This window comes from Cynocephalus volans, chromosome 1, assembly GCF_027409185.1.
Source record: "Cynocephalus volans isolate mCynVol1 chromosome 1, mCynVol1.pri, whole genome shotgun sequence".
Taxonomy (NCBI): Eukaryota; Metazoa; Chordata; class Mammalia; order Dermoptera; family Cynocephalidae; genus Cynocephalus; species Cynocephalus volans.
The window spans coordinates 10,239,293-10,267,288 of NC_084460.1; the positions used below are offsets into that span (position 1 = coordinate 10,239,293).

Below are 27,996 nucleotides of genomic sequence, written 5' to 3' on the forward strand. Positions count from 1 at the left end.
TCAGTCCGGTGGCCGCAGACTCCGGCCAACCCCAGAAGCCGAACAGAAGCACCCCTGACACGTCATTTCTGCGCGCCGATGGGCAGGCCCGACGCCGGAAGTCACTGATAGGGATCCCGGGGGAGTGTAGTGTTCGTAGTTTTTGAGACAGAGGCGTTGAGGGTCAAAGCCGCGCGAGGGGCTTCATGCGGAAGCCTCTCCATGTTTTATGCACGTAGTTTTAAGAAAAAAGAGGCGGAATCCTGGTGCCACAGCGGTCGTTCTCCAGGTCGTCGGCGCGGTACAGGTTGCGCCGAGCATCCTGGGAGCTGCGATCCCGGCGCCATGCCGAGGATTCTGGGTAGTGTAGTCCCAACGCCCTCCTGGAGGAGATTCCCCAGCTGGTGGCGGGGGGGACCCCTTGTTCTTTGGTGGCGCTGGTGAGTGAGGCTTCCGCGGGACCCTTGCCCCAGCCGTGCCCTTTTCTGCGCGGAAAGGAAGGGCCTGAAGGGCCGGTCCGTAGTCTGAGGCTGGGGATGGCGCGGGGGAGGGGGTAGCTGGGGGACGCGCTGGCATGGCTCAGGCCGTGCCCTCCCGGATGTCTTATTTTGGGGGTGTGGGCGCTCATCAGGGAGAGAGTTGGGTGAAGCTCAGCCGTGAAACCGGCTGATGGTGGGTGCTGGGCCCGGGCCTTCTGCCCTAGGGTTCTCGTGGGTGGGGACAGGTTCAGCCGTGGCTGAAGTCGCGGTATTGGGACAGGGGGTCGCTCGTGGTTTTAGGGGCTTGAGTAAGTAGGCTGCTGGGAGCCTGATACTTCCCAGGTGGTGGGGTGGGGACCGCCCGTGAGGCCGTGTGCCCCGAGATTTTCATCGGTTGGGGGCTGGCCGTCTTCGGGCCCAGCTGCCCCTCGGCTTTGCTGGGGCGGGCTGGCTTGGCCAGACAAGCCCCGGTTGGACTGGGAGTGGGTGGCCATTTTGGCGCGATCTTAGGGTCTCACTTTGGCTGGTCGGCCCCGGGTCGGGCCTTGGAGGAGGAGGTCAGGTGGGGGCCCACTGGGCAAGTTTTTCAGAGGTCCTGGGGATGTCACTGACCACAAGAATCACGGATTCCCAGGTCTGTGGTGTGGCGAGGCTTTGGAATGTTAAGTTCCATTTTAATTTTTTATTATGGAGAAATTTCAAACAACCGTTAAGTAGATAGAACTCCATAGTCCCATCACCTAGATTCAGCACTCACCACCTCCTGACTGATCTTGATTGGTTACACAATCTGGACACACACATCCTGACAACCGACAAAGGTTCGCCATCATTGATTGCTCTTACTGTTAGAGAGCCTGGTTTCCGCAGCCAGATTTTCTCCAGGCTCTGTCACTTTTTAGCGGTGTCACGTTGAGCAAGAGACGGTGCCTCAATTTTCTCATCTGTACAATGAGGATAATAGCATCTACTTGATTGGGTTGTAAGAACAGAACGAGGTAAAACTCATATAGTGCCAAGAACACTCTCTGGTGTATAGTAAGAGCTCAGTAAGTACATAATACTTTTCATTATTAATGACAGGCAGAGAGAGCATCACCTCACATACAGTGTCAACAGCATGTCAGGGCAGGCTGTGTTCCCAGCCTACATCCCAGCTCTGTTCCCAGGAAGCTGCCCACAATTCTTTTCTCCAGTGGCAGGTCCATTCCTGATGCCTTTAAGGAAGAGGAGGCGCTACCCTGCTGGAGCTTGAGGACTTCTAGTGACTGTCCTGAACGTTTTTTGTTCTTGTTCTGCCTCCTGTGGCCCCTTCTTGCCCAGAGAGGACTGTCTGCTGAGGAAAGGGAGGACGCCTGGGCTCCTGACAGCCCAGCTTCAGGTGAGTGCCACTTATACCTTCTGCATTCTGAACTGTGAGTGGGTTTCCTTCGTTCAACTTTGACAGCTTGTGTTCCAGTGTCCTATCCGGGGATCAGACCCCCAGCTGGTCCCCCCAGGCAAACAAGCCTGTTCTAAGGGTGACAGTTTTCACAGGGAATACAGTAGGTCCTCTGTATCCATGAGTTCTGCATCCGTAGATTTAACCAACCATGGATCAGAAAGATTCAGGAAAAAAAATTGCATCTTTCTTGAGCGTGTACAGACTTTTTGTTTTTGTCATTATTCCCTAAACAATACAGTAGAACTATTTACGTAACATTTACATCGTCTTAGGTATTATGAGTAATCTAGAGATGATTTAAAGAATATGGGAGAATGTGTGTAGGTCATATGTGAATACTATGCCATTTTATAACAGGGACTTGAGCATCTGGGGATTTTGGTATCTGGGGAAGGTCCTGGAACCAATCCCCCATGGATAACAGGAACAACTGTATTCTTCAGACCTGGTGCCCTCATTCATTACACCTCTATCCTTGCTTCTGCATTTTTTCTCTCAGTATTTGTTCAGACTGCTCATTCCCAGGGCTTGTCAAGTGCTGTGAAGTTGTCAAAATACTGTTCTTGTGTTTTCCAGTGCCCTCACTTCCTCTGTTTCCTGTTACAGTTGTTTGCCACAAATCCCAGTTATATCATTTCACCTGCAAATATCTCAGGAGGCGTCTCTAACACATAAGAACTTCTTGTTTTAACATAACCACGATTTCATTGTGACACTCAACAAAATTAATAACACAATATCTTTTAATACCCAGTCCATATGCTGTCTTTCCCAGTTTTTTATAAAATATTCTTTTTTTTCCCAGTCAGAACAGCCCTGGTCAGAGGCAGGAGAGGGAGACGTATCTGGAAACAGCATGATAGTTTTCTGTCTCTGCCTCTCTCTCCTATTTCTTCTGACCTTGCTGATCTGTGGTAACAGCTGTAACTCACACCTCGTGATACACCCTGGGCCTCTAAGTTTTCTTGCCTCCTTGTTCTTCCCGCACGTACCTCCCATTTGACTGGCTGTGGTGTCCCTTCAGTTCCACCTGTGCTGCTCCTCCCCCATTCCTTCTCCTTGTCTCCATGCCATGCTGCCCCAGCTTCCTGTCTCTTCTCCACCTCTGTGCCGTGTGTCTTCCCTCCCATATGGAGCTAAATTCCTTGAAAGAATTATCTACATTTGCTCTCTCCATTTCTATCTTCCCATTGTCTTTTTAATATTCCAGTAAGGCTTTTTCAGTTCTGTCCACCAAAAAATATTCTTGTCAGGGTCACCAATGTTCCCTCTGTGGCTAAATGGCACAGTCATTGCTCAGCAATATGTTACATAGTTGCTTATTTCCTCCTCCTTAAAATGTCCTTTCACACGGCTGCTCTTGATTTCAGATTTTCCAGGTTTTCCTCCTACCTCACAGGCCACTCTTCCTCTGTCTCCTTTGCTGGCTCCTCTTCTCCCAAACCTCCACTGTGAAAGTCCCTTGTTTAGTTCTCAGAACCTTCTTCTCAGCTACACCCTCTGTGGTGGTTCCATCCACTCTCAAGCTTTAAATATCATCTCTGTGATGTTTCAGCCTAGATCTCTGCCTTCATCTCCACTTTCCAGTCTCCTGTGGTCTGCTCACACTTCCACTTGTATATCTCTCTCATGGGCATCCCAAACCTAGTGTGTCCCACAACAAACGCTGATCACCTCCCCAAACCAGCTCCACCCCACTGGAATATAATCATTCTTTCAAGGAGTTTAGCTCTAAAACGGAGCAGAGACATGGCACCTCTTTCCTTTAGATTTCTCACGCTTAGCACCTTGGAGTCCTCCTCGATTCCTTTCTGGTTCTCACATCCCATCTACGATCAGCAAATCTAGACTCTTAACAATCTCCAACTCCTGCTGCTTCTACTGTGGTGCAGGTCACCATCTCCCCTGGATGATCATAGCCTTTGAGTGGTCTCTTTGCTTCTTCTCTTGTCTCCCTAAGGCATGTTGATCAGTACAGCAACCAGAGGGATCTTTTAAAATGTAAATCGTCCCCATACTGGCCAGTTGACAAAAAAAAATGTAAATCAAATCATTTGCTCAAAACTCTCCAGGGGCTTCTCATCCTAACCAGAGTCAAAACTTCTATCCTACAAAGCTGGATACGATCTTCCCACATCTGCTCTTGGACTTCATCCCCGCCACTCTATCTCAGCCTCGCCACACCAGCTGTGGTGGACTGTCTGTTCTGTGACCGTGCTGGCCCGGCTCTTGCGTCAGGGCCTTTGCATTGGCTGTTCTCTTGCCTGAGATGTTTTTTACAAAGTTGTCCACTTGGCTCATTCCCTCACGTCCTTCAGATTTTTACTCAGTCACTTCAGAGAGGGCTTCCCTAATTACCCTATTTAAAATTCCAAACCCCAACCCACTTCTGTTACTGGTTTTCTCCTTCCCTGCTTTACCTGTCTTCATGTCACTCATTGCTGTCTGGTGTACTGTGTAGTTTATTTATTCACTTATATGTCCGTCTTCCTCTAGCTGTTTTTGTCTTTGCTCACTTCTGTATCCCCCATGTTTAACACAGTGCCTGTCACACTAGAATTTATTAAGAAGCTTAATAAATATTTGCTGAACAAAGGAGTGATCCAACCTTGTATATATAGAGCTAATTCTGGGATTCATGGATGAGGCAGACTGGGATATTGGAGACGGTCTGCAGAGACTGTCAGGAGGCTTTTGCCATTGTCCTCGCACCCAGCCGGTGTAGGACTGGGGAGGATTGAGAGAGTTTGAGTTGAGAGAGTGGAATCAGTCAGACTTGGAAATTGGTTTGATAGGGCAGGTGGGGAAGTAGTCGTGGTGACTGAGTAAGCACGTGGACGTTAGAGAAGGTGCTTCTGTCATCAGAAAAGCCGAGGAGAATTAAAAAATTATTAAAAAAAAAAGAAAAGCCGAGGAGAAGGCTGGCCGGTTAGTTCAGTTGGTTAGATCACAGTGTTGCTAACACCAAGGTCAAGGGTTTGGATCCCCATACCATTTCCCCCTACCCCAATAAAAAAAAACCTGAAGAGAGAGGAGGCACAGCATGTCTGGAAGGGTTCTGATTATTGATTGCTGCACAACAAACCACCCTAAAATTAATGGCTTAGACAAGCATGTATACTACAATCTCTCACACAATTCTTTGGGTTTACTCCCATCAGCTGGGCAGTTCTGCTCTGTGTGAGTTATAGATCTCACTGTGGCTGCATTCATTTAGGGGACTCATTTGGGTTGGAACATGCCAGATGGTTCCCTTGTGTATTTGGCACTTTAGTGGGTTGGCTGAAAGGCTGAGGTCAGCTGGGACAGCTGGGTCTCACTGTCCATGTAGTATCAGGGCCTCTGCCTCTGTGCCTGGCCTCTCCAGCAGAGTAGTTGAACTTCTTAACTGGTATCTTAGGGTTCCCAAGAGTGAAAGCTGTCTAGCCATCTTAAGACTTAAGCCTGTAACTGGTACAGTGTCATCCTATGTCACATTTATTGGTTAAAGCAGGAACAAGGCCAACCGGAAGGAGCTCCCAATATTCAAAGCTGGAGTAATTTGAACATCAAAATAAATAGTGATAGGGCCGGCCCGTGGCTCACTCGGGAGAGTGCGGTGCTGATAACACCAAGGCCACGGGTTCGGATCCCATATAGGGATGGCTGGTTGGCTCACTGGGTGAGCGTGGTGCTGACAACACCAAGCCAAGGGTTAAGATCCCCTAACCGGTCATCTTTAAAAATAAATGAATAAATGAATGAATGAATGAATGAACCGGTCATCTTTAAAAATGAATGAATGAATGAATGAATAAATAAATAAATAAATAGTGATAATACTGTATTATAACCCATAGGATGTGATATGAATCTACACTGATATGAATAATTAAATATGAACAAATAGGGAAATGGAACAGCTCTTGCTTACAGAAGAATTCTAATTAATAAATTTAGAATGAAAGAGGGAAATAGAACATCATCATTTGGTAAATACCACAGTAGTATCTATTGTAGTAGGTTCCACAGATGTGTGCTAAAATCAGTGGGTGGAAGGTTGAAGAGAAACAGTATATTTGTATAATCACAAAGTATCTCTTCCAAGTTATTTATTAATTCTAAAAGGAAATACAGTGACTTTACAGTGGAGAAACCCAGCAGACATAACCTTAACGAAGTCTCCAAGATCAAGGTTAACATCACCAATAATGAGACATATCAATATCATGAACTCATTGATATGGTACACTGAAGGACAGAGCATCACAACATCTGTGGTATTCTAGACAAAAATGAAATAAACTCATTCTAATCATGAAAACACATCAGAAAAACCAGAATTCAAGGATATTCTTCAAAAGCTTGAAGTTCATGAAGACAAGAAAGACAGGATCTGTCAGAGATTGGAGGAGATAAAAGATATACAACAACTAAATACAACGTGAAAACTTCAGTTGGATCCCCGACCAGAAAAAGAACATCAATGGAAAAACTGGTGAAAATTAATTAAGGTCTGTAGTTCAGTTAGTAGTGTTGTGCCAATGTTAATTTCCTGGTTTTCATAATTGTACTTTGGTTTTCTAAGATGTTAACATTAGATAAAGCTGAGTGAAGGGTATGGGGGAATGGATATTTTTGCAACTTCTCTGTTAAGTCTAAAATTAGTTCAAAATAAAAAGTTTTTAAAATCTATCAATCCTATATTCTTGAGTCGTTTTTAAGTGAGGAATGGATGTTGAGTTTTTTTAAAGACTATCTCAGCATGTGTGGAGACAATCCTGACTTCTTAGATCTCTTCATATGCTGTAATATAATAATGGATTTCCTGATATTGAACCGATCTTGCGTTCCCAGGTAAATCTTACTTTGCCACAGTGAAGTGTTTTCTTATTGTGGTGTTGGAGTCTCTTTGCTAATATTTTTTTTAGAATTCTGCTTCAGTATTCTTAAGTGATAATTAATCTATAATTTTCTTTTTTTGAACTGTCATCAAGTTTAGGTCCCAATGTTATGTTTGCTTATAAAAAGAATGAGGAATTTTTCCTCCATTTCTTATTTGGAGCATTGGGACTATCTGGTTTGAAGATTTGGTAGAATTTTCTTGAGACCATCTAGGGTCAATTTCGGTAAATTATATTTCCTTGGAAGTTACTCACTTCATCTAGGTATAAAAATTTATTTGTATAGAGATCTGCAAAATAGTCTCACTTGACTTTTAAGAAATGTTTTTGGTGATTCAATAGTTATTTCCCTTTTGTCATTATTTTGAATATTTATGCTTTCTCTCTCTTAAGTTAGTGTTTATTTTTATTTTTTTGAGAAAGTAGGTTTTGACTTATTAGATCTACCTTTTTCTGTTCATTAATTTCTACTTTTATCTTTATTATTTCCTTCATTGTTCTGTCTTTCGGTTTATTTTACCAGCTTTGATCTGGGAATTTATTTATTCTGATTCTTTCATTTCTATTTTTAAAAATATTCAAGGATATAATTTTTCTCACCTCACTGTTTTAAATAAATCTCATACATATGTAGTGTTTTCATTATTTTTTTTTAGAAATTCTGTAATTCATTCGTAATTTCCACCTGTTGCCTGTGCAACATTCAACAAACTTTTTCTCCTTTCCTCTTCCTCTTTCTCTTCTCCCATTTTAGTGGCATTTCTACCTTATCAGGACATGCAGTCATATACTATTAACGTATATTTTCTTCTTCCCTCCTCCCCCATTCAGTGCTAGATCTGTAACTATATATATTAAATGCTCATTAGCAGCCTTTTTGCCACTTTCCCGTGTCATGTCTTGTCTCGAATGATTTTTTTTGCCGTATACTTTTTTTATTGTGGCAAAATATAAATAACATAAAGTTTACCATTTTAACCATTTTTAAGTATCAGGTCAGTGGCATTAAGTACATTCACATTGTTGTACAATCATCACCACCACTTATCTTCTAAACTTTTTAATCTTTCCAAACTGCAGTACCGTACTCTGTACTCAGTGACTCCCTGTCCTCCCTCTCAGCCCTCTCAATCTCCATTCTACTTCCTCTTTCTATGAATTTGGCTATTCTAGTTACTTCATATAAGTGGAATTATACAATATTTGTCCTTTCGTTTCTGATTTATTTTACTTAGCATAATGTCTTGTAAGTTCATCCATGTTATAGCATGTATCAGAGCTTACTTTTTAAGAGTGAATAATATATTCCATTGTATACATATACCACTTTTTGTTCACCCATTCATCTGCTGATGGACACTTGGGTTGCTTCCACCTTTTAGCTTATTGTGAATATGGCTGCTCTGAAAATTAGCATACAAATATCTATTCAAGTTTTCGCTTTCATTTCTTTTGGATATATGCCCAGAAGGAGAGTTGGTGGATCACATTATAATTCTATTTTAAATTTTTTGAGGAGCCACCATTTTGTGGCTGCACCATTTTATATCCCACCAGCAGTGTGCAATGTCAGAATGATGATTATGAAAAGTCTGATGGGTGTCTGGTATTTTTTGCTTAGAGTCACTTCTGATTTTGGTGGTTGTTCTTTAAAGTATAATCATTTTTCTAGTGTATGTCTTGAAGTTGGTGGTTATGAATCAACTTTTCCATTATATCCTGTAGGTCCTCTCATGTTTAGATTCAAGTCGCCTAGTTTTGAAACATTTTCTTGGATTCTAATTTTAAATATAAGTTTCGTTCCATTTCTTTTTTTTCCAGGAACAGTAATTATGTGACTATTTCTCCTTCTTTGTTTTTCATTCTAACATTTCTCTCTGACCCTATTTACTTCCTTATTTCATTTTTACTCTGTTAAGTTGTCTTCCAGCTATTCTTAAGTGCCCATCCTGTTTCATTTCGATCTAGTCGTCCTTGCGTGTCTTGTAATTTGGACTTTATTTCTCATATAATATTGCCATTTTCTTTTATTTCTTTCAGAAGTTCAGTCAAGTCTCATTTTGTTTCTTCACTCTTCTGTCCATTTTTGTTCTTAGTTTTTAAATGTTTGATTCAAGGTGGTATCTCATATCCTCAAGTGTTTGAAGATATTTAATTCAGCTTGGAGTTATGATTTTGTTATGTTTGTTGTTGTTTTATGTCATCTATTTTGTTGTTGTTTTGTTTTTGGTAGATTTCTTTTTTTTAGCTGAATTGTTTGGATTCTCATTTTGTTTTGGCTTTTTATAAATGGTTATTTTGCATGTGTGTGTTTCTGTAAACAGAACTGTCAGATTCTAGTGTTTTTGAGGTTTTTCTACTTCACAAAAACTCCTCTGACAGCATAGCAAAGTATGGTTTCTTTACTGGATTGCAGCGGAAGGAAAGGTGTGTCTTTTGATTTTTTTTTTTTTTTAACTTTCATTTTGCAAGGCCTTGAATTTCTCTCTCTTGCTTGTTTTTCCCTTTACCTTGCTGTTTCCAAGTGGGTACCTTTTCCTTGCTTTTTATACTTCCCTTTGTGCTGCTACTCCACCAGTTGTGGGGTTAAAGAGCAGGCCCTGCCTTACTCATAAGGAGAGCATTTCCACCTGACACCCTCTCATTTCTGTTTTCCTTACCCAGATCTACCTTCTGAGATATCATCCTTCTTTAGGGAGACCAGAAAAAATGACCACAGGGTCCCGGAAAGCCAGGGGAATGGTGAGTGTTTCCTGTCTTCATACAGGCTGTCACAGGATGGACACATTCCCTTCTCTTCTCCTGACGGCCTTTTTGTACCTAGCAGAGTCTAGCTTCAGTTCTGGAGGTGTGAATTATCTTACCTGCAGGCCTCTCTCAGCATCCCTCTATGCTCAACCTATGACTTGGTCATTTACCTAGCAGTTAACTCTGAATGACACACAATTCTACAGTACAAGGTAGAGTTCACATTTCTTTGTTCAGGTTCAAAACTTCTGCTGGCTGAAAACGACATCATGATAATGGAATAGGAAGAACCAGGAATCTGTCTCCCCACCTGGACAATGATTGTACTGGCAGAATTCATCAGATGTACCTAGTTTGGAACTCTGGAGTCTAGTTGAAGGCTTGCTGTTTCCAGGGGAAGTCATGGAGGGTAAATCATAGTTACTTTCAGCTCTTAGTGCAGAAGCAGCCACCAACCCCACTCCCCACCCCCAACCCCATGGCAGGCAGCATATGTTCCTGGAGAAGCTTGCACACAGCTTGTGGAAGCCAGGGTGGGCAATAAGGACCTTACTTCATGTATTAAGAATCTGTGTTCTGATTGCTGTTTCAGATTACAGAGGTAGTCTGCTCTTTTTGCAACAGCAAAACAGCTGAAGCACTACCACCCACCAGCTGAAGCAGCTACCAGAGCCTGTCCCCCACACCCCACCTTTATTTTTCCCTTTTCCCTATTTGAGAGCCAAGTATTCCAGTACTAGGACATTCAAAAGCAGTTTCATATACAGGGGAATTTAGGAAGTTGTCTCATATACCCACAGAAAAGTTCGGGCTCAGAAAACATATGAGAACACCTCAAGATTATAACTCAGGTTGATCCTGAGCATGGAGATATACTACATCAATTTTAAAAAGATAAAAATTAAAAAATAAAACCAGCAAACCTTGGGGAAGAGGGACAATCTGACCTCCAGAGTTGCTACATTATAAGATCAAATGTCCAGTTTTCAACAAAAATCACAAGACATGCAGAGAAACAGGAAAGTATAACCTATTCAAAGGGAAAAAATAAATCAATAGAAAACATCTCTGAGAAAGGACAGATTATGGACCTACTAGACAGAGAATTTAAAACAGCTGCCATAAAGATGCTTAAAGAGCTAAAGGAAGATGTGGACAGACGTGAACTAAGTCAAGAAGACATATATAAGAACAAAATGAAAATATCAATAAAGAGGTAGAAAACCTAAAAAGAAACAAAAATTCTGGAGCTGAAAAGCACAATAACAGAAATGAAAAATTTATTTGAGAGATTCAGAAGTTGATTTAAGCAGACAGAAAAAGAATTATTAGTGAATCTGAAGATAGAACAGTTGAAATTAGCAAGTCTGAGGAACACAGGGAAAAAGATTGAAGAAAAGTAAATAGAACTGATCAAGGTCCTGTGGGACACTGTCAAGCAGACCAACATATGCATTGTGGAATTCCCAGGAGAAGAGAGGGAGAAAGGGACAGAGAGATTATTTGAAGAAATAATGGCCAAAATTTTTCCAAATTTGATGAAAGATGTGAATATAAACATCTAAGAAGCTTAATGAACTATAAATAGGATAAACTCAGAATCCTATACTGAGACACATCATAATTAAAGCATCAAAAGCCAAAGGTAACAGAATTTTGAAAGCAGCATTAGAAAAACTTGTTACATGCAAGGGATCTTCACTAAGACTGTCAGCAGATTTTTCATCAGAACTCTCAGAGGTTAGAAGGCAGTGTGGGTTGATATATTCAAAGCGCTAAAAGAAAAAAACTGTCAACCAAGAATCCTGTATCCAGTAAAACTGCCCTTCAGTACTGAGGGAGAAATTAAGACATTCTCAGATAATCAAAAGCTGATGGAAGGGCTGGTTGGTTAGTTCAGTTGGTCAGAGCACAATGATATAACAACAAGGTCAAGGGTTCGGATACCCATACCTGCCAGCCACTAAATAAAGAAAAAAAGCTGATGGAGATCATTACTTCTAGACCTGCCCTGCAAGAAGTACTAACGAGAGTCTTTCAGGTTGAATGAAAGGACACTAGACAGTTACTCAAAGCCATATGAAGAAATAAAGTTCTCCAGTAAAGGTAAATACATAGGTGGTATCTTTGGTTTGTAACTTCACTTTTTGTTTTCTGCATGAATGACTCAGAGAATACATTAAAAAAAGAAAAACAATTAGTTTATGTTTTTTACCACAGTGCATAAAGATGTAATTTTGTGTTATCAGTAACTGAATGGAGATGGGAAAGGAGCTGTATAGGAAGAGAGTTTTTGAATGCTATTGAAGTTCAGCTGATAATAAGTTTAAATTAGAGGGGTTTTTAAACTTCAGGGTATTAAATGTAGTCCCATTGTAATCACAAAGAAAATATCTATAGAATATATAGAAAAGGAAATGAGAAGGGAATTTAAAGTTGTACTAAAAAAAAATCCACTAAAGATGAAAGAAGACAGTAATGCAGAATATGAAGGACAGAAAAGCTACAAGACACGTAGGAAACAAAAAGCAAAATGGCAGAGTTAGTCCTGCCTTATCAGTAATTAGTTTATATGTAAATGGATTAAACTCTCCAATCAAAAGACAGAATTTGGCACAATGGATTTTAAAAAGCCATGGTCCATGATATTCTGTTTATAAGAGAGACACTTTAGATTTAAAGACAAAAAATTAGAAAGTGAAAGGATGGGAAAGATGGTCCATGCAAATAATAACCAGAGAGTGGGGGTGGCTATACTAATACCAGGAAAAGTATACTTTACTTTAAATCAAAAAAGGTTATGAGACAAGGAAGACATTATATATTAATAAAAGCTTTAATACAGCAAGAAGATATTAAAATTATACACACTTACACACCTAATATATGATCTATAAAATATGTGAAGAAAAACTGACAGAATTGGAGAAAGACAGTTCTACAATAATAGATGAAGATTTCAGTACCCCACTCTCAATAATGGATATGAGAAGACAGAAGATAACTAAAGAATAACACAATAAACTGAGTAAATCTAACACACATGTACAGAACATTCTACCCAACAAAAACATAATACATGTTCTTAAGTTCATATTAAAAGAGAAGAAAAATATCCACACAATAGCCTAATTTTATAATTTAAGGAACTAGAAAAAGAAGAACAGACTAAACCCAAGGTTAGCAGAAGAAAGGAAATAATAAACAGAATAGAGTCAAATAAAATAAAGAATGAAAAATAATAGAGAAAATCAACAAAACCTAAGGTTGGTTCTTCAAAAAGACTACCAAAATTGACAAACTTTGGCTACATTAACTAAGAAAACAAGAAAACTCAAATTACTGAAATCAGAAAGTGAAGATATTACTACTGATTCTACAGAAATAAAAAGGATCATAAGGGAGTACTAGAAATTGTATGCTAACAAATTGGATAACCTAGATGAAATGGACAAAACCTGTCAAGACTGAATCATGAAGAAATAGAAATTCTGAATAAGCCTAAAACTAGAAGGAGATTAAATCAGTAACCAAAACACCCCTGACAAAGAAAAGCCCTGGACCAGATGGCTTCACTGCTGAATTCTACCAATCATTTAAAGAACTAACACAAATCCTTCTCAAACTGTTCCAAAAATACTGATGAAAAGGGAAAACTGCCTAACTCCTTCCATAAAGCCAGCATTACTTTGATACCAAAGACACTACAAGAAAACTACAGATCAGTATCCCTTATGAAAACTGATGCAAAAAAAAAAAACTCAACAAAACACTAGCAAACTGAATTTATAGCACATTAAAAGAATTCTACACCATGACGGAATGGGATTTATTCCTAGAACACAAGAATGGTTCAATATACAAAAATCAATGAATGTAATACATAACATCAACAGATGAAGGGAAAAAAACCACATGATTGTCTCAGTTAATGCAGAAAAGCATTTGACAAAATTCAGTGCCTTTTTATGAAAACCATTCAAACTAGGAATAGAAGGAAACTAACTCAATAAAGGCCATATGTGAAAACCTCACAGGTAACAATACTGCATGGTGAAATATAGAGAGCTCTAATTCCACAAACAAGGCAATAGTGCCCACTTTTACCACTTAAAGTCAACAAAGTATCAGAAGTTCTAGCCAGAGAGTAGGCAAGAAAAAGAAACAAAGGCATCTGGATTGAGAAGGAAAAAGTAATCATCTCTGCAGATGACATGGTTTTCTGTGTTAGAACTAATACACAAAATCAACACAAAAACAAATTGCATATCTATACAGTAACAATGAAACAATCCTAAAAGGAAATTAGGAAAGCAATTTCATTTAAAATAAGATAAAAAGAATAAAATATTTAGGAATTAACCATGGAGGTGAAAGCCTTGTACATTGAAAACTACAAAACATTGCTGAAAAGAAATTAAAGACATAAGTAAGTGGAAAGACATCTTGTGTTTATGGATTGGAAAACCTAATAACATTAAAATGTCAATACTACCCAAACCGATCTACAGATTTAATGTCATCTCTATCAAAATATCAATAACTTTTTTTTGGAGGAATAGAAAAATTCATCCTAAAGTTCACATGGAATCTCAAGGGACTTTGAATATGCAAAATAATCACGAAGAAGAATAAAGTCAGAGGACTTACAGTTTGTAGAGCTAGGGCCAGGTCTGGAGCTCACAGACCATTCGAGCTCATTCACAAACTCTTCACATGCAGATCCATGAGCTAGGTAAGTGGAAAAAAGGTCCTTGGAGCCTTGATTGAAGAAAGAATAGTCTTCATTCAGCACACACACATCTAAGAAATAGGCAGTCCAAAGAGAAACTGAGCAGCTGCCATTAAAGTAAACATGTTCTATTTTTAGACACGAGTTCTCTGCAGGACCAGAAGTTCAGAGTCCTGCTTTACACACTGAAGAACACACAAGAATAGCAACAAGCCAAAAAGATATATGGCACACATGCACACTAACTCCACCCACCCCCCAACTTGTTTACAAAGAATGTGCTGCACCATCCCCCACCAGACCTGAGGCAAGGCAGCCTGACTATTCTATTTTCCTCACACAGTTCCTGATTTCAAAATTTACTACAAAGCAACAGTAATCCAAATTGTGGTACTGGCATACAGACTTATAGACCAATGGAATAGAATAGGGAATGCAGGAATAAACCCTTGTGTATCTGGTCTAATGATTTCCAACAAGTGCCAAGACCATTCACTGTGGCAAAGACAGTGCATTCGACAAACATTATTGGGAAATAATGTATATCTGCATGCAAAGAATAAAGTTGAATCCTTACCTAATAGCATATACAAAAATTAACTGAAAGTGGATTAAAGATCTAAACATAAGAGTGAAAACTATAAAACTCTTAGAAGAAAACATAGGGGAACATTTTCATGACATCTGATTTGGTGATGATATTTTGGAAATGACACCAAAAGCACAGGCAACAAAAGAAAAAAATACATAAATTAGACTTCAAAGGGAGAGAATATATTTGCAAATCATACATTTGATAAGGTATTGATATTCAGAACGAATAAAGAACTTCTATAATTCAACAACAAAAAACACCGCAATTAAAAAATGAACAAAGGATTTGAATGGTAATTTTTGCAAAGAAGATACACAAATGGCCAATAGGCACACGAGAAGATATTCACCATCACTAATCCCTAGGGAAATGCAAACTAAGACCACAGTGAGGTACCACTTGGCACCCATAAGTATGGCTATTATTTTTAAAAACCCTTGTGCATTGATTCCTAGTAGGAATGTAAAATGTTGTGGCTTCTATGGAAAACAGTATGGTAGTTTCTTAAAAAATTACACATAGAATTACCATGTGATTCAGTATGTACCCAGAAGAATTGAAAGTAGGGATTTGAACAAATATTTATACACCACTGTGCATGGCAAAGTTATTCACAATAACCAGAAGCTAGAAACAAACAAAATGTCCATTGACAGATGAATAAACAAAATGTAGTATGTACACACAATGGAATATTATTTAGCCTTAATAGAAAGGAAGGAAATTCTGAATGCATGCTTCTGCATGAATGAATCTTGAAGTCAGTATGTATGCTAAGTGAAATAAGCCAGACACAAAAGGATATATATTGCATGATTCTACTAATTTTAGTGACATAAAGTAGCCAAATATAGAAACAGAAAGTAAAATAGTTGTTATCAGAGACAGAGGGGAGGAGAGAATGGGAGGTTATTTAATGGTTACAAAATGTCAGTATGGGACGATGAAAAGTCCTGGAGATGGATGGTGATAACGTTTGCACAACAGTGTGAATGCATTAATGCCACTGAACTGTACACTTAAAAATGGTAAAAATAACATTTTTGTTACATGTATTTTACCACAGTAACGATTAACAACCTTCTACAGGCTGTTTCTCTCCACCTATTCTGTATTCTACCAGTAGGTGCTTTTTGTTCCTCCCAGGTGGTCCTCCCTGCCCGCATTTTGGACTTCTCTTTCTTTGCTCATAAGGCCATCCCTGCTCCCACAGGCCTCATCTGGAATACCTAGCACTTTCTTCTTCCCTTGGTTTCTTCCCATTCTTCAAGACCAACTTAGGAAACCTTCGTTGGTATCTCTATCCCAGTGTGTTCTCCATTTTGGAATAGTGCTAAGGAGATAAAAATAAAACTGGGCAGGGAGATGAGAACAGGGTGTAGAGATGAATTTTTAGATTGAGTGGCCAAGAAGCTCCACCATGAGCACCCATAGTGTGTGGCAGGAAGTTTAATGCACTGTTCTCTACATTTCACAGGTGAGCAAACTGACACAGGTGGGCCTCAATCCCAGGTACCTGGTTCAAGTGCTTCATGACTCCCTGCTTGTGCCTGTCAGGCCCAGAAGGCCGAAGGGTCTTGGGATTTGGGAGAAGGACTGAGTTATAGTTTAGTCTTTGCTGTTATTGAATTATATGAACTTCAATCACTCAGATGCTTCAACACTAATATAATTGGCTACACTATGTGATCTTTTAAATTCTTTAAAAAAGTCTGCTGTGCTTTACTGTTGTTTGATTTTTATATGTTGTTTCCTCTTCGATCTGCCTAGATTTAAAGTTCCCAGAATGTATGGACTCTTATTTTTTGCATGTATGAGGGCACTTCGAGAAGTTCATGGAAAGATTCATATTATCTTTCAATTCTATTTTTCCATGAACTCGTTGAAGTGTCCTTGTATACCCCAAACAGCCCACTTAGGACCTTGAAAGTGTAGGTTTACAAATACTGCTGGCTGGATAGAGACAGGGTTAAAGGTCTTAGAATGCATGGTGTCAGGGTCACAGTCAAAGGTAGGATCTAGATATCTCACCTGCCTCCGCCAGGGCAGCTTTCAGGTGAACCTCAACCTGAGCCATGGCAAGGCTGGCTCCCGGATGAGCAGGGCTATGTTTTGTGTTACAGGCACACATGGCATTCAGGGATGTTGCTGTGGACTTCACCCAGGAGGAGTGGAGGCTGCTGAGCCCAGCTCAGAGGTCCCTGTATAGGGAGGTGATGCTGGAGAACTACAGTAACCTGGTCTCACTGGGTAAGCGTGGTATCTCTTAGTACTTGGCATTCTTACTGCTGGGAATTTTGGGCTATGCCTGAAGCAGCCATCTTGATTTCTGACTTGGCCTTTGGGTTGGACTGAAAAGCAAAGATATTGTGTTCCCTGTTTCCCCAAGGAAGGACTGATTTTGTAGAGTTGAAAACGGGTAGATACGTTTGTGTGTATATATGTGTGTGTGATACTCTGCATTAGTAGGCTTTTACCCCCAGGCTGGTGTGTGCTTCCTAAATAAATTCTTATTTTAAATGAGAGAGGTGTTCATCCACCCAGCATGGAATAGAATCTGTGTGCTTTCATCAGAGTTCTACTTCCCCACTCATCCCTTCCATTGCCAAGAGCCCACTATTCTCATGTCTTTGTACCATCCTTTAAAGTTCCCCACTGAGGGCTGGCCCATGGCTCACTTGGGAGAGTGTGGTGCTGACAACACTAAGTCAAGGGTTAAGATCTCCTTACCGGTCAAAAAATAAAAATAAATTAATAAATAAATAAAGTTCCCCACTGAGTTTGGTTCTGAATTCTTGAGTGAGCCCCTGAGCCCATAACCTACAGTCACCTTGTTTTCTTTTTCTGTGAGCAGGAATTCCATTTTCTAAACCAAAACTCATCACCCAGCTGGAGCAAGGGAAAGAGACCTGGAGAGAGGAGAGAAAATGTCCACCGGCCACCTGTCCAGGTGAGGGAGAACACAGGGCAAGTGAGACATGGGACTGTCAACAGCTGAGAGGGTTGGGAGAGAGGAGGCATTGTTCAGGTGCTGGGGGGGGAAGCTGTTCTCTTGACCTCCTGGACTGCTGTTTAGATTGCCTGGCTCAGCCTCCCTTCCAGATGCTCATCTTCATTTGGGTGAGGGGCTTTCTTGGTGTTTTGTCTCCTTGCTCCATGAGGAATCCTTTCTTTCTCCTGCTGGGTTTGTCTTCTCCAGCTCACCCAGTTCTCTTTCACATTTATGGGCTTCTTTCTTGTTCCTGGTTTTTTTGTTTGTTTGTTTGTTTTGTTTTTTTGTGACCGGTAAGGGGATCACAACCCTTGGCCTGGTGTCACTCGCACCGCGCTCAGCCAGTGAGCGCACCACCCATCCCTATATAGGATCCAAACCTGCGGCGGTAGTGCCACTGCGCTCCCAGCACTGCACTCTCCTGAGTGAGCCACGGGGTCGGCCCTCTTGTTCCTGTTTTTAAAGAAGATCAGCCAAGAACTTGAAAAAAAAACTGAGTGAGCTAGAGAAAGAAGGCAAGCCCAGTGGGAGGAAGGTGTGCTGAAAAGCCAATCAAAAAATTGAAATGAAATTCTAAAAAAACTGTGAGCTAAGTATGGCTTTTACATTTTTTGATGGTTATATAAATATGTGTATAATATCTTTAATTTTGCCTCTTAGCCCTCAAAGCCTACACTATTCACTATCTTTAAGAAAAAGTTTGCTGACCCCTCTGCTAAGGGAGTACAATCTATGATCTTAACTTTGTGTATTCTACCTATCTGCGTACCACTTTATGTAAAATGTGAGAGCATTGCAATTGCACAGTTCCAGTTACTTGCTTCTCCCAACATCCTTTATTCTGTAGTTGTCAATTTGCATTACACACTCCCTAATACAATGTTAAAATATTTGTTTTAAACACTCATATGAATTGTTTTTAATGAAGAGAAAAAATAGTCTTTTTATACTTATGCAGATAATGTACCATTTTCTATTCACTTCCTTTTTTTCCCTGAAGATCTGAGTTTCCCCAGTATCATTTTCCTTCAGCCCTAAGGACTTCATTTAGCATTTCTTCTGTTGCAGGTGGCAATGTATTCTCTTATGTTTTCTTTTTCTGAAAGTGTCATTTCACCTTCATTCTTGAAATATGTTTTCACTGGATATGGAATTCTAGATTATTTTATTTTTCTCATGACTTTAAAGATACTGCTCTATTGTTCTGCCTACCATTGCTTCTGATGAGAAGTCAACTGTCATTTGCATCACTGTTACCCCAAATATAATTTATCTCTACTTCCTCTGGCTACTTTCAAAGTTTTCTTTTTTCTTTTTTTGTATTAAGCAGTTTCACTATGATGCAACTGCCTTAAGGACACTATTCCTTAACATGTTTTTATCTGTCCCATTCTCTCTCTCCCCTTTTAGGACTACAATTGCATGTGTATTAGTCCTTTTTGTTCCTCAATAACCTGTTCCACAGGTTATTGAGCCTGTCCATATTTTTAAATTTTTTCTGTCTGTTCTTCAGATTGGATGATTTATCTCTCTTCAAGTTTACTGTCTCATTTGTCCTCTCCAATATGCTGTTAAGCTCTGGCCAGTGAATTTTTCATTTCAGATGTATTTTTTTTCAGTTCTGTAATTTTCTTTTAGTTTTACCAGTTTTCTGTTTTTGTGATGAGATTTTCTATCTGTTCATTAAGTATAAGCAAATTTTCCTTTACCTTCTTTAACAAAATAATCCAGATACTAAATGGATATATTTTTAAATGAAAAAGTTGCAGAACAGTGTCTATTACACAGTTTTTTGTTAAAAAAAAAAAAAAAAGAGAGAGAGAGAAGTGTGTGAAAGAGTGTTTATCAGTATGTTTATGTGATCATCAAAGTCTACTGTTACCTATCATTACTAGTGGTTACCTCTGTGGGAATAGATTTGGAGAGGGTAGGGCACGGGCCTACTGAGAATTTTTTTTTCTATTTTGCATTATTTTTAAATGATAGAGGTATAGATAACTAAGGAATTATGTGTGTGTTTTAACTTTTTAAATTCTTTTGACAAGTTTATAAGATGTTTTGAGCACAGAAAAGAAGTATGTTTTCTTTTTCTGGGTAAGAAATTTGCTCCTCTCAGTTTTATTAAATTGAAGATATAGCCTTACAATTAATTCTGTCTTAGAATCAAGAGAATATAGCTTATATAATATTCCTGTTTTTCAAGTTGTTTATATCCATATTACTCATCTGCTAGAGTTATAAAACTCCCCACAGTTATTGTAATTTATGTCAAATTCTCCATTTGTTTCTAAGTGTTTGGCTTATCTTTCACTTCAGTGTACTATTAGGTATATAAACATTCGTGACAGTTTTCTTATTTATTAATGAAGTTCCTAACATTAAAATTCTTTTTGTTCTATGTGATATTCTTTCCTTTACCTTTCTCTTTATTTCTTGTTAGTGTTCGCACCCCACTTTCTTGTGCATGGTATTGTTTTGTTCATCCTTTTATTTTATTTTATTTTATTTTATTTTATTTTATTTATTTATTTATTTTTTTAAAAAGATGACTGGTAAGGGGATCTTAACCCTTGACTTGGTGTTGTCAGCACCACGCTCAGCCAGTGAGCGAACCAGCCATCCGTATATGGGATCCGAACCCGGGGCCTTGGTGTTATCAGCACCGCACTCTCCTGAGTGAGCCACGGGCCGGCCCCATCCTTTTATTTTAAATAAAAAGAATGTGATTTGGGTGTTTTGCTTTTAAGCAGCAGCATGTAGCTGTTGTTGCATTTTATGACAAACCAAATGGTGGTGTCTTTTAGTAGGGACTCTGGCCCGTTCATATTTACTGTAATAACTGGTAAGTTTCACAGGACTTACTCGGGGGCTAACTGTGAGGCAGGTGTCTAAATAAGTGTGTTACTACAGTTGCAGGAAAGGAGGAGGTCAGGGTGAAGAAAGTGAAGCATCTGTATCAGTCAGTTTGGGCTGCCATCACAAAATACCACAGACTGGGGGCTTAAATCACAGATATTTATTTTCTCATAGTTCTAGAGGCTAGAAGTCCAAGATCAAGGTGTCAAGTTTGGTTGCCCTGAGCCTCACCCCTGGTCTTAACAGATACCGCCTTCTCACAGTGTTCCCACACACCTGTTGTCTCTTTTTCTTCTTAAAAGAACACCAGTCATATTGGGTTAGGGTCCACCCTTATGACCTCATTTAACCTTCATTACCTCTTTAAAGGCCCTGTCTCCAAATATAGTCATCCCTTGATATCCACTAGGGATTGGTTCCAGGACTCCCCCTAGACACCAAAATCTGAGGATGCTCAAGTCTCTTACATAAAATGGCACAGTATTTGCAAATAACCCACACACATCTGTCTGTATACTTTGAAACATCTCTAGATTATTTATAATACCGAATACATCTAATACAATATTGTTTCATTGTATGTTTTTATCTGTATTGTTTTTTATTCTTGTTATTTTTTGGTTCCCCCTCCTCCCCCCAATACTTTTGATCTGAGTTGAATCTTTGGATGAAGAACCCACAGATATGGAGGGCTGACTTTATAGTTACATTGGGGATTAGGGCTTTGACATAAGAATTTTGAGGTAACACAATTCAGTTCATAACAGCATCCATGTGAGGGCACTGTAGCAGTTTCATAGACTTTCAGCTGAATATACAGTTCAATAAAATATCAGTTGGACATATAATCCCATTGGATCAGTTGTATGAAGAAAGAAGTAAAGATGAGGGACTGGTGTGAGAAAGGTCATGGACTGGAGCCCTGAGTACGGTCAGGGAAGCAGTGTGGTCATGATTCTTGAGCAAAGTGAGCCATAAGGAAGAGTAAAAGGCCTATCAGAAGAGAATGTGCACACTCGGGAGAGTGCGGCGCTGGGAGCGCAGTAGCTCTCCCGCCCGCGGGTTCGGATCCTATATAGGGATGGCCGGTGCGCTCACTGGCTGAGCGCGGTGCGGCCGGTCACAAAAAAAGACAAAAAAAAAAAAAAAAAAAAAAAAGAAGAGAATGTGCACAGGAGTGACTTTGAAGATTGTGCAGTGTCCCAGGTGTAAGTGCCTGGTGAGGAGGAGTAAGGTCAGTTTTGCTGAGAATCCAGAATGTCAGCCAATGAGTCATCCCTGTGGGCCACCCTGAGATTGGTGGCGAGGATTGGAGTGGAGAGGATGTGAGCCAGATGATCAAGTCTTCAGGGAAGGGTGTGAAATCAAGAGGCTTGTGGGTGATCCTAAAAGTGTAGAGAGGGTAGGTAATGATGTGGAAGCCACATCACAAAATAAGGACATATACCCAACTCTGTAATGCTTGGGAAAAGGGAAGGAGACACAAAAGTCTTCCTCTCAGCGGACAGCAGAGGTAAGTCTAGCCAAGGACACAGAAGGAATGTTAGAGAGGGAGAGGTTATGGGGGCATTTTCTGATCTGAGTGTTCATTCTAGAATTGGTAGGAGGCTGAGAAAATGCCATATACTCCATCCTTTGTTACTTTTCACAAATACATATTTTTCTCAACCTGAGAAGTATATGATTACTGAAACATTTATATTAGTAACAAGCAGTTAACCTGTAATTGTCTTAGGGATAAACTTATCTTTTTGTCTGTTTTGTTTTTAATCCTTGTTTAAAGAAAAATAGCAGCTCTCACAATGGTGTTGAACGAATTGAAGCCTGAAGAATGCTGTACAAATCCAAGGAACAATCTTTGTGATTGCCCAGGAAGCTATCGTAGAAACCCAAAGTACAGATGTATTGGGGATATAGACTGTCCTGTTTCAGGTGTCCTGATATAGGTGTAAAATACATCTTAACAATTTCTTTATTCTATACCTAGGACCTAGATTTAGGAAAGGTATTATGAGAGCCCTCAAAACAGGCTAGTTATAAAAAAAGCATAGAGTTATCTTACCTACTTCTACTTATCTAACCTAACAGCTATTATAAAGTTCCTTACATAGTTTATAAACCCTGGATGCCTCACTCTTTTTATAGTGTAACCTAATAACCAAGGCCCCTAATTTAACTCACAGCTGAACTTTTTTCTGTAGAGCTAGAGCTCCAGCTGCAGCAAGAAGGATTTCCTTCAGAAAAAGCACATTGAGATCATTGGGAGTTCAGTTTTTATTTATTTATTACATTCTATTGAGGAAATGACAGCTTTTATGTTAATTTGGATACTATTGAGTTTAAAATTTTTTAATTTATATCAGTGCTCATTAGTCTATAGAGCTATCAGCACGGAAACACCTATAGATTTAAAATACTTTATAAACTAATTCATTAATTTGGTAATATTTTGTGTTAAATCTCTGCAGACTAAATCTTCCTAGAGTATCCACATAATGGCAGATTTCTGACCAACTGAAAAAACTGACCAATGGAGAATTGAAATTTTGTTTTTCTTTTTCTTCTGTCACCCCATATAAATGTTAAAACCATGTTAAAATTAAAATTTCTCTGAAGGGGCCACTGTAATTCTGAATTATGTTTACTTTAAATAAAAGCCTGCTGCCTTACATATAGGCACAGAAGTTAGGGCTATAATAGGTGTACATATATCAGAAGACTTGGTTCCCATAAAGGTGGATGGGGGTGTATTACCTGTATCAAAACCACAGTTACCATGTGTAACCCAGAACAGACCCAGGAGTTTCTTCCACTGCTGAAAGACCCAGTTACCCATGTCACTGTGACCTAATGTGTATGAAAGTAAACCAAGGAGTTAGCAGCAGTTGCTTCCCTAAGTACAAAGGGCCCAGAAAAGCATGCTTTCTCAGTGTGGGAGTGCACAGTGTGGGGTTGGGGAGAGATGGGCCTTGGGGTAGAGCAGGGGATCCTCAGACTGTCATTAGAGCCTGAAGTAAAGGCCACTAGAGCCACTGATAGGGAAGAAGTCGAGCTCATTCACTGGCAGGCAGTGAAATGAAGGGAAGGCATTCACTTAGTAGTTTGCAGAATGGAAAGAGTCAGGAAATTTTAAGTGTTAGGAAAGGGTGGTTATGCGAATTATAATTGGGATTAAAAAGTAGCATTCTGTATAGGATGGAATAATTCCGGAATGTAGATACGTACACAGTTTAATAAGTTTGTTCATTGGCCAAGGAAAGAGTTCAGGCAGATCCCATCAGCTCTCTACGTGGTTTCTCAGATTGGTCGGTCAGTGGTTGCCTTCAGCTGTCTAGAAGTGGTTGTGGTCAAACGGTGCAGTGCGTTCGGTGTGGAGATCTCCTGTGCATGGGGTGCTATAGTAGAACATTTTTCTTTTACACTGATGGTTGGCGAGATTTTTACTTACACTAGCTTGTGGAAATTGACAGGGCTTAGATTACATTAACAGGCCATGGGCACCAGGAGGGAGCATCTTTTAAATCATCGGGGCCTGGACTACTTTGTGCTGTTCATTGCTGAAAGCTACTGCCTTGTAGCAATCCTAGCATAAGGTAATCCTCTAATAAATACTTGTTAATGAGCAGGGAGGCCCCAGCTCAGGTGTTTCGCACACTTTAACCACTGTCTTACGCTGCTTCCTGCACTAGGGGTTCTCCATGCAGTCCCGATGTCTGCTTTGTCAGTCTGTCCCTTTGTCCTTACAGGGAAATAGGGAAAGACATACAGACAGCTGCGTGTAGGTCCTGTGGTTAGATTTCTCTCAGTCAGAAAAACAAAACAGGCTTGCGGATGTGCTTTCCGTCAGTGTGGATGGTTGTGAGTTAGAAGGTAATTGCCGGGGGGCAGGGGGGGAAGGAGACTTGCACATTGGCCAAGTTACACACCCAAACTGCCTGTGATGTTACTGTAGTCTGACACATAGAATAGGTCTTAGGAGTGGGTTTTCTGGACCCTAACAGAAGCTGTGAAAGGCAGTGATGGGCCGGAGAGCAGGTCATGTAAAGGAAGTCTCGGTTCAGTAGCACTTAAGTTTTAAGCATTTTGAAGAACAGGGGATTGAGTCTTACCGTCCGACTATGCAGACTTGCTTGGGCTGCCGCACTGAGGACTCGGTTTTGACTCAACTTTTCTCTCTGCAGCCGAACCAAAGCCGGAACTCCACCTCAGTTCTTTCTGCCCCCCGGACTTCTCCAGTCAGAAATCGCGCACACAGCACGTGCGGTGTGATCATCCGCCCTGGATCCTCACGTGCTGCTGTGCAGAAAGGCACGTCTGGCCGGGGGACCCGTGCCCGGGGGAGCAGGAGAAGCAGCAGCCAGCCTCTGATCCACGTTCCTGGGGTGACAAAGCAGGAGGTCAGGAGAGAGAAGGCACCAAGCCTTTGTTTGGAAGGACAAAGAAAAGGACTTTGGGAGCATTGTGCAGGCCACCCGAGAGGCAGCCGGTCAGCCCTCGGAACGGCCTCAGAGGGGTGGGGCTCGAGGCCAGCCCGGCTCATCCGGGGAACCCTGAGGAAACAGACAAACTGTTGAAGCGGATCGAAGTCTTAGGATTTGGAACTGTCAATTGTGGAGAGTGTGGACTGGGCTTCAGCAAGATGACAAACCTGCTCAGTCACCAGAGGATACACTCAGGGGAGAAGCCATATGTGTGCGGGGTGTGTGAGAAGGGCTTCAGTCTAAAAAAAAGCCTTGCCAGGCACCAGAAGGCACACTCAGGGGAGAAACCTATTGTGTGCAGGGAGTGTGGACGAGGCTTCAACCGGAAGTCAACACTCATCATACACGAGAGGACACACTCAGGCGAGAAGCCATATATGTGTGGTGAGTGTGGGCGAGGCTTTAGTCAGAAGTCAAACCTCATCATACACCAGAGGACACACTCGGGGGAAAAGCCTTACGTATGCCGTGAGTGTGGCAAAGGCTTTAGCCAGAAGTCGGCTGTCGTGAGACACCAGAGGACCCACTTAGAGGAGAAGACCATCGTGTGCAGTGATTGCGGCCTAGGCTTCAGTGATAGGTCCAACCTCATCTCCCACCAGAGGACACACTCAGGGGAGAAGCCATACGCCTGCAAGGAGTGCGGGCGATGTTTTAGGCAGAGGACAACCCTTGTCAACCACCAGAGGACACACTCGAAGGAGAAGCCCTACGTGTGTGGAATATGTGGGCACAGCTTTAGCCAGAACTCCACGCTCATCTCCCACAGGCGGACACACACTGGGGAGAAGCCGTATGTGTGTGGGGTGTGTGGGCGAGGCTTTAGTCTGAAGTCACACCTCAACAGACACCAGAACATACACTCAGGGGAGAAGCCCATCGTGTGTAAGGACTGTGGTCGAGGTTTCAGCCAGCAATCAAATCTCATCAGACACCAGAGGACACACTCAGGGGAAAAGCCCATGGTGTGTGAGGAATGTGGGCGAGGCTTCAGCCAGAAGTCCAACCTCATTGCACACCAGAGGACACACTCAGGGGAAAAGCCGTATGTGTGTCGGGAGTGTGGGCGAGGCTTCAGCCACCAGGCAGGGCTCATTAGGCACAAGAGGAAACACTCGAGGGAGAAGCCTTACGTGTGCCGGCAGTGTGGGCTAGGCTTCAGCAATAAGTCAGCTCTCGTCACACATAAGCGGGTACACTCAGTAGAGAAGCTCTGCGTGTGCAGAGAGTGTGGCCAAGGCTTTATCCAGAAGTCACACCTCACCTTACATCAGATGGCACACACGGGGGAGAAGCCTTACATGTGCAAGACAGGCGGGCAAGGCTTCTGCCAGAAGTCTCACCTCAACAGGCGCAGGAAGATGAAGTCCGTCCACCACAAACTGCCACTCCAGCCCGACTCTGAGGCCTGTTCAGGCCAATCTTCCAACCCCTTTTACTCTCTTTAAGATTGAAGATGGTGGCCCGGACTCATAGTCAATTTTTACACTTCCATGAAATGGGAGTGGAAAATGCATTCCATAAGTAGTCAAAGGATATTTGACTTAGTTTACCTTCTCCACACCAAGTCTTCATGTTTTGTGGCCTTTTGTTCTAATAAACTGCTTCCTTACAAATCCGTAACTCTGGCTGTATACCTGATTCACTCATCTATAAGACAGGGAATATGGAGTGAAACAGACATCTTGAGCTATAACTATAGCTACTATAACTATTCCACAAGAATTCATTTCCTTGGAAGACGTAAGAATCGAGTCACTGGTATATTTATTGGAAAGTCTGGTCCTTTGTATGGGGAGAGAATCTAGGGACTGCATACAGAGATTTCAGGTGAGGGGAGAGAATCTTCCAGAAAATGTGGCTTCCTCTAGTCCAGTTTCACCTGCATCTGCCCTCTTCCCTTGGCCTCTGCAACAGCTCCTTCTCTCCTCTTTCCTCCTAGCTCTTGAACATCCATATTGTTGCGTTGCTGCATTGTCCCCTATCACCTTTATTGCTTTTCTCAGACTTTATCCCTGGTGCTGCCATCTTGGGGCCTTCTTAACAACATATCCAATGCATTGTCCCCAGCACTCCAGTCCCAGGGCCAGATCTTTTCAGCTGTGACCAAGCAATACTTTATAGTCTCGAGGCCTTACACCAAGAACATGGGTAATACCCAGATCATCTCAAGAGTATAGCTATAAGACCCTTTTCTAAGACCGAAAGAAGATTTAAGTGTGTAGCTCCTAGACTGTACATAAAACAGTTCCTGAATTTTGAGAGTATCATCCCAGGGCACTTTGACATTCAACCCAAACCAGACAGGGACTTGTCTTGAAGATCATTCGTGGATGTGGTTTTCTCGAATGGAGTGAACTTCAGCAGGAGGCGTGGGAAACCCCTTGAGCCCATAATCTCATTTAAAGGAATTTAGCCAATAGCTACACATGCTCATGTGCAAAGTGATTTATATAAGCTCTTTAGTACAGTAGTCATTTCAAATATTAGCAAAGAAAAAAATGTTCAGTAGAGGAACTGATTAAGTAAAAGTCAATCAATCATGCACAAGTAGAACAATATACTGGGGCAGAACAAAGAATGAGAAACATGCCCAGGTACTTACACGTGAATCTCCAAGATTAACTGGTGGGGGAGGGGCAGAACAAAACAGTAGAAAGACACTGCTCCAGTGTCCTGAGTTTTAATTTAGTTTAAAAAGAGGCAGTTGAAGAACATATTTTTTAGAAAAACAGAGTTGGAGGACTTACACTTCCCAATTTCAAAACCTTCTATAAGGCTACAGTAATCAAGTAATCAGTGGAGGG

General features: G+C 41.0%; 1 protein-coding gene across 3 annotated transcripts; it reads left to right on the forward strand.

Annotated features, from left to right (window-relative positions):
- Positions 1-365: 365 nt before the first annotated feature.
- ZNF133 (zinc finger protein 133) lies at positions 366-26,784 on the forward strand. Of its 3 annotated transcripts, none has more exons than XM_063108245.1 (6): positions 366-419; positions 1,655-1,839; positions 9,450-9,527; positions 16,984-17,110; positions 17,715-17,810; positions 24,890-26,784. In XM_063108245.1, the coding sequence occupies exons 3-6, from the start codon at positions 9,495-9,497 to the stop codon at positions 26,635-26,637; spliced, it is 2,004 nt and encodes a 667-aa protein (XP_062964315.1). In that variant the 5' UTR covers positions 366-419; positions 1,655-1,839; positions 9,450-9,494; the 3' UTR covers positions 26,638-26,784. The 3 variants fall into 3 exon arrangements, with proteins under 3 accessions (XP_062964315.1, XP_062964333.1, XP_062964324.1); XM_063108254.1 differs by lacking the exon at positions 366-419 and adding an exon at positions 598-651; XM_063108263.1 differs by lacking the exon at positions 9,450-9,527.
- Positions 26,785-27,996: the final 1,212 nt, after the last annotated feature.

Bases quoted from the DNA above. Each gene is read 5' to 3' on its own strand.
- ZNF133 (XM_063108245.1), top strand. From the start codon at position 9,495: ATGACCACAGGGTCCCGGAAAGCCAGGGGAATG. The intron at 9,528-16,983 runs GTGAGTGTTTCC...TTTGTGTTACAG, and splicing joins CCCGGAAAGCCAGGGGAATG to GCACACATGGCATTCAGGGA. The intron at 17,811-24,889 runs GTGAGGGAGAAC...TTCTCTCTGCAG, and splicing joins TCCACCGGCCACCTGTCCAG to CCGAACCAAAGCCGGAACTC.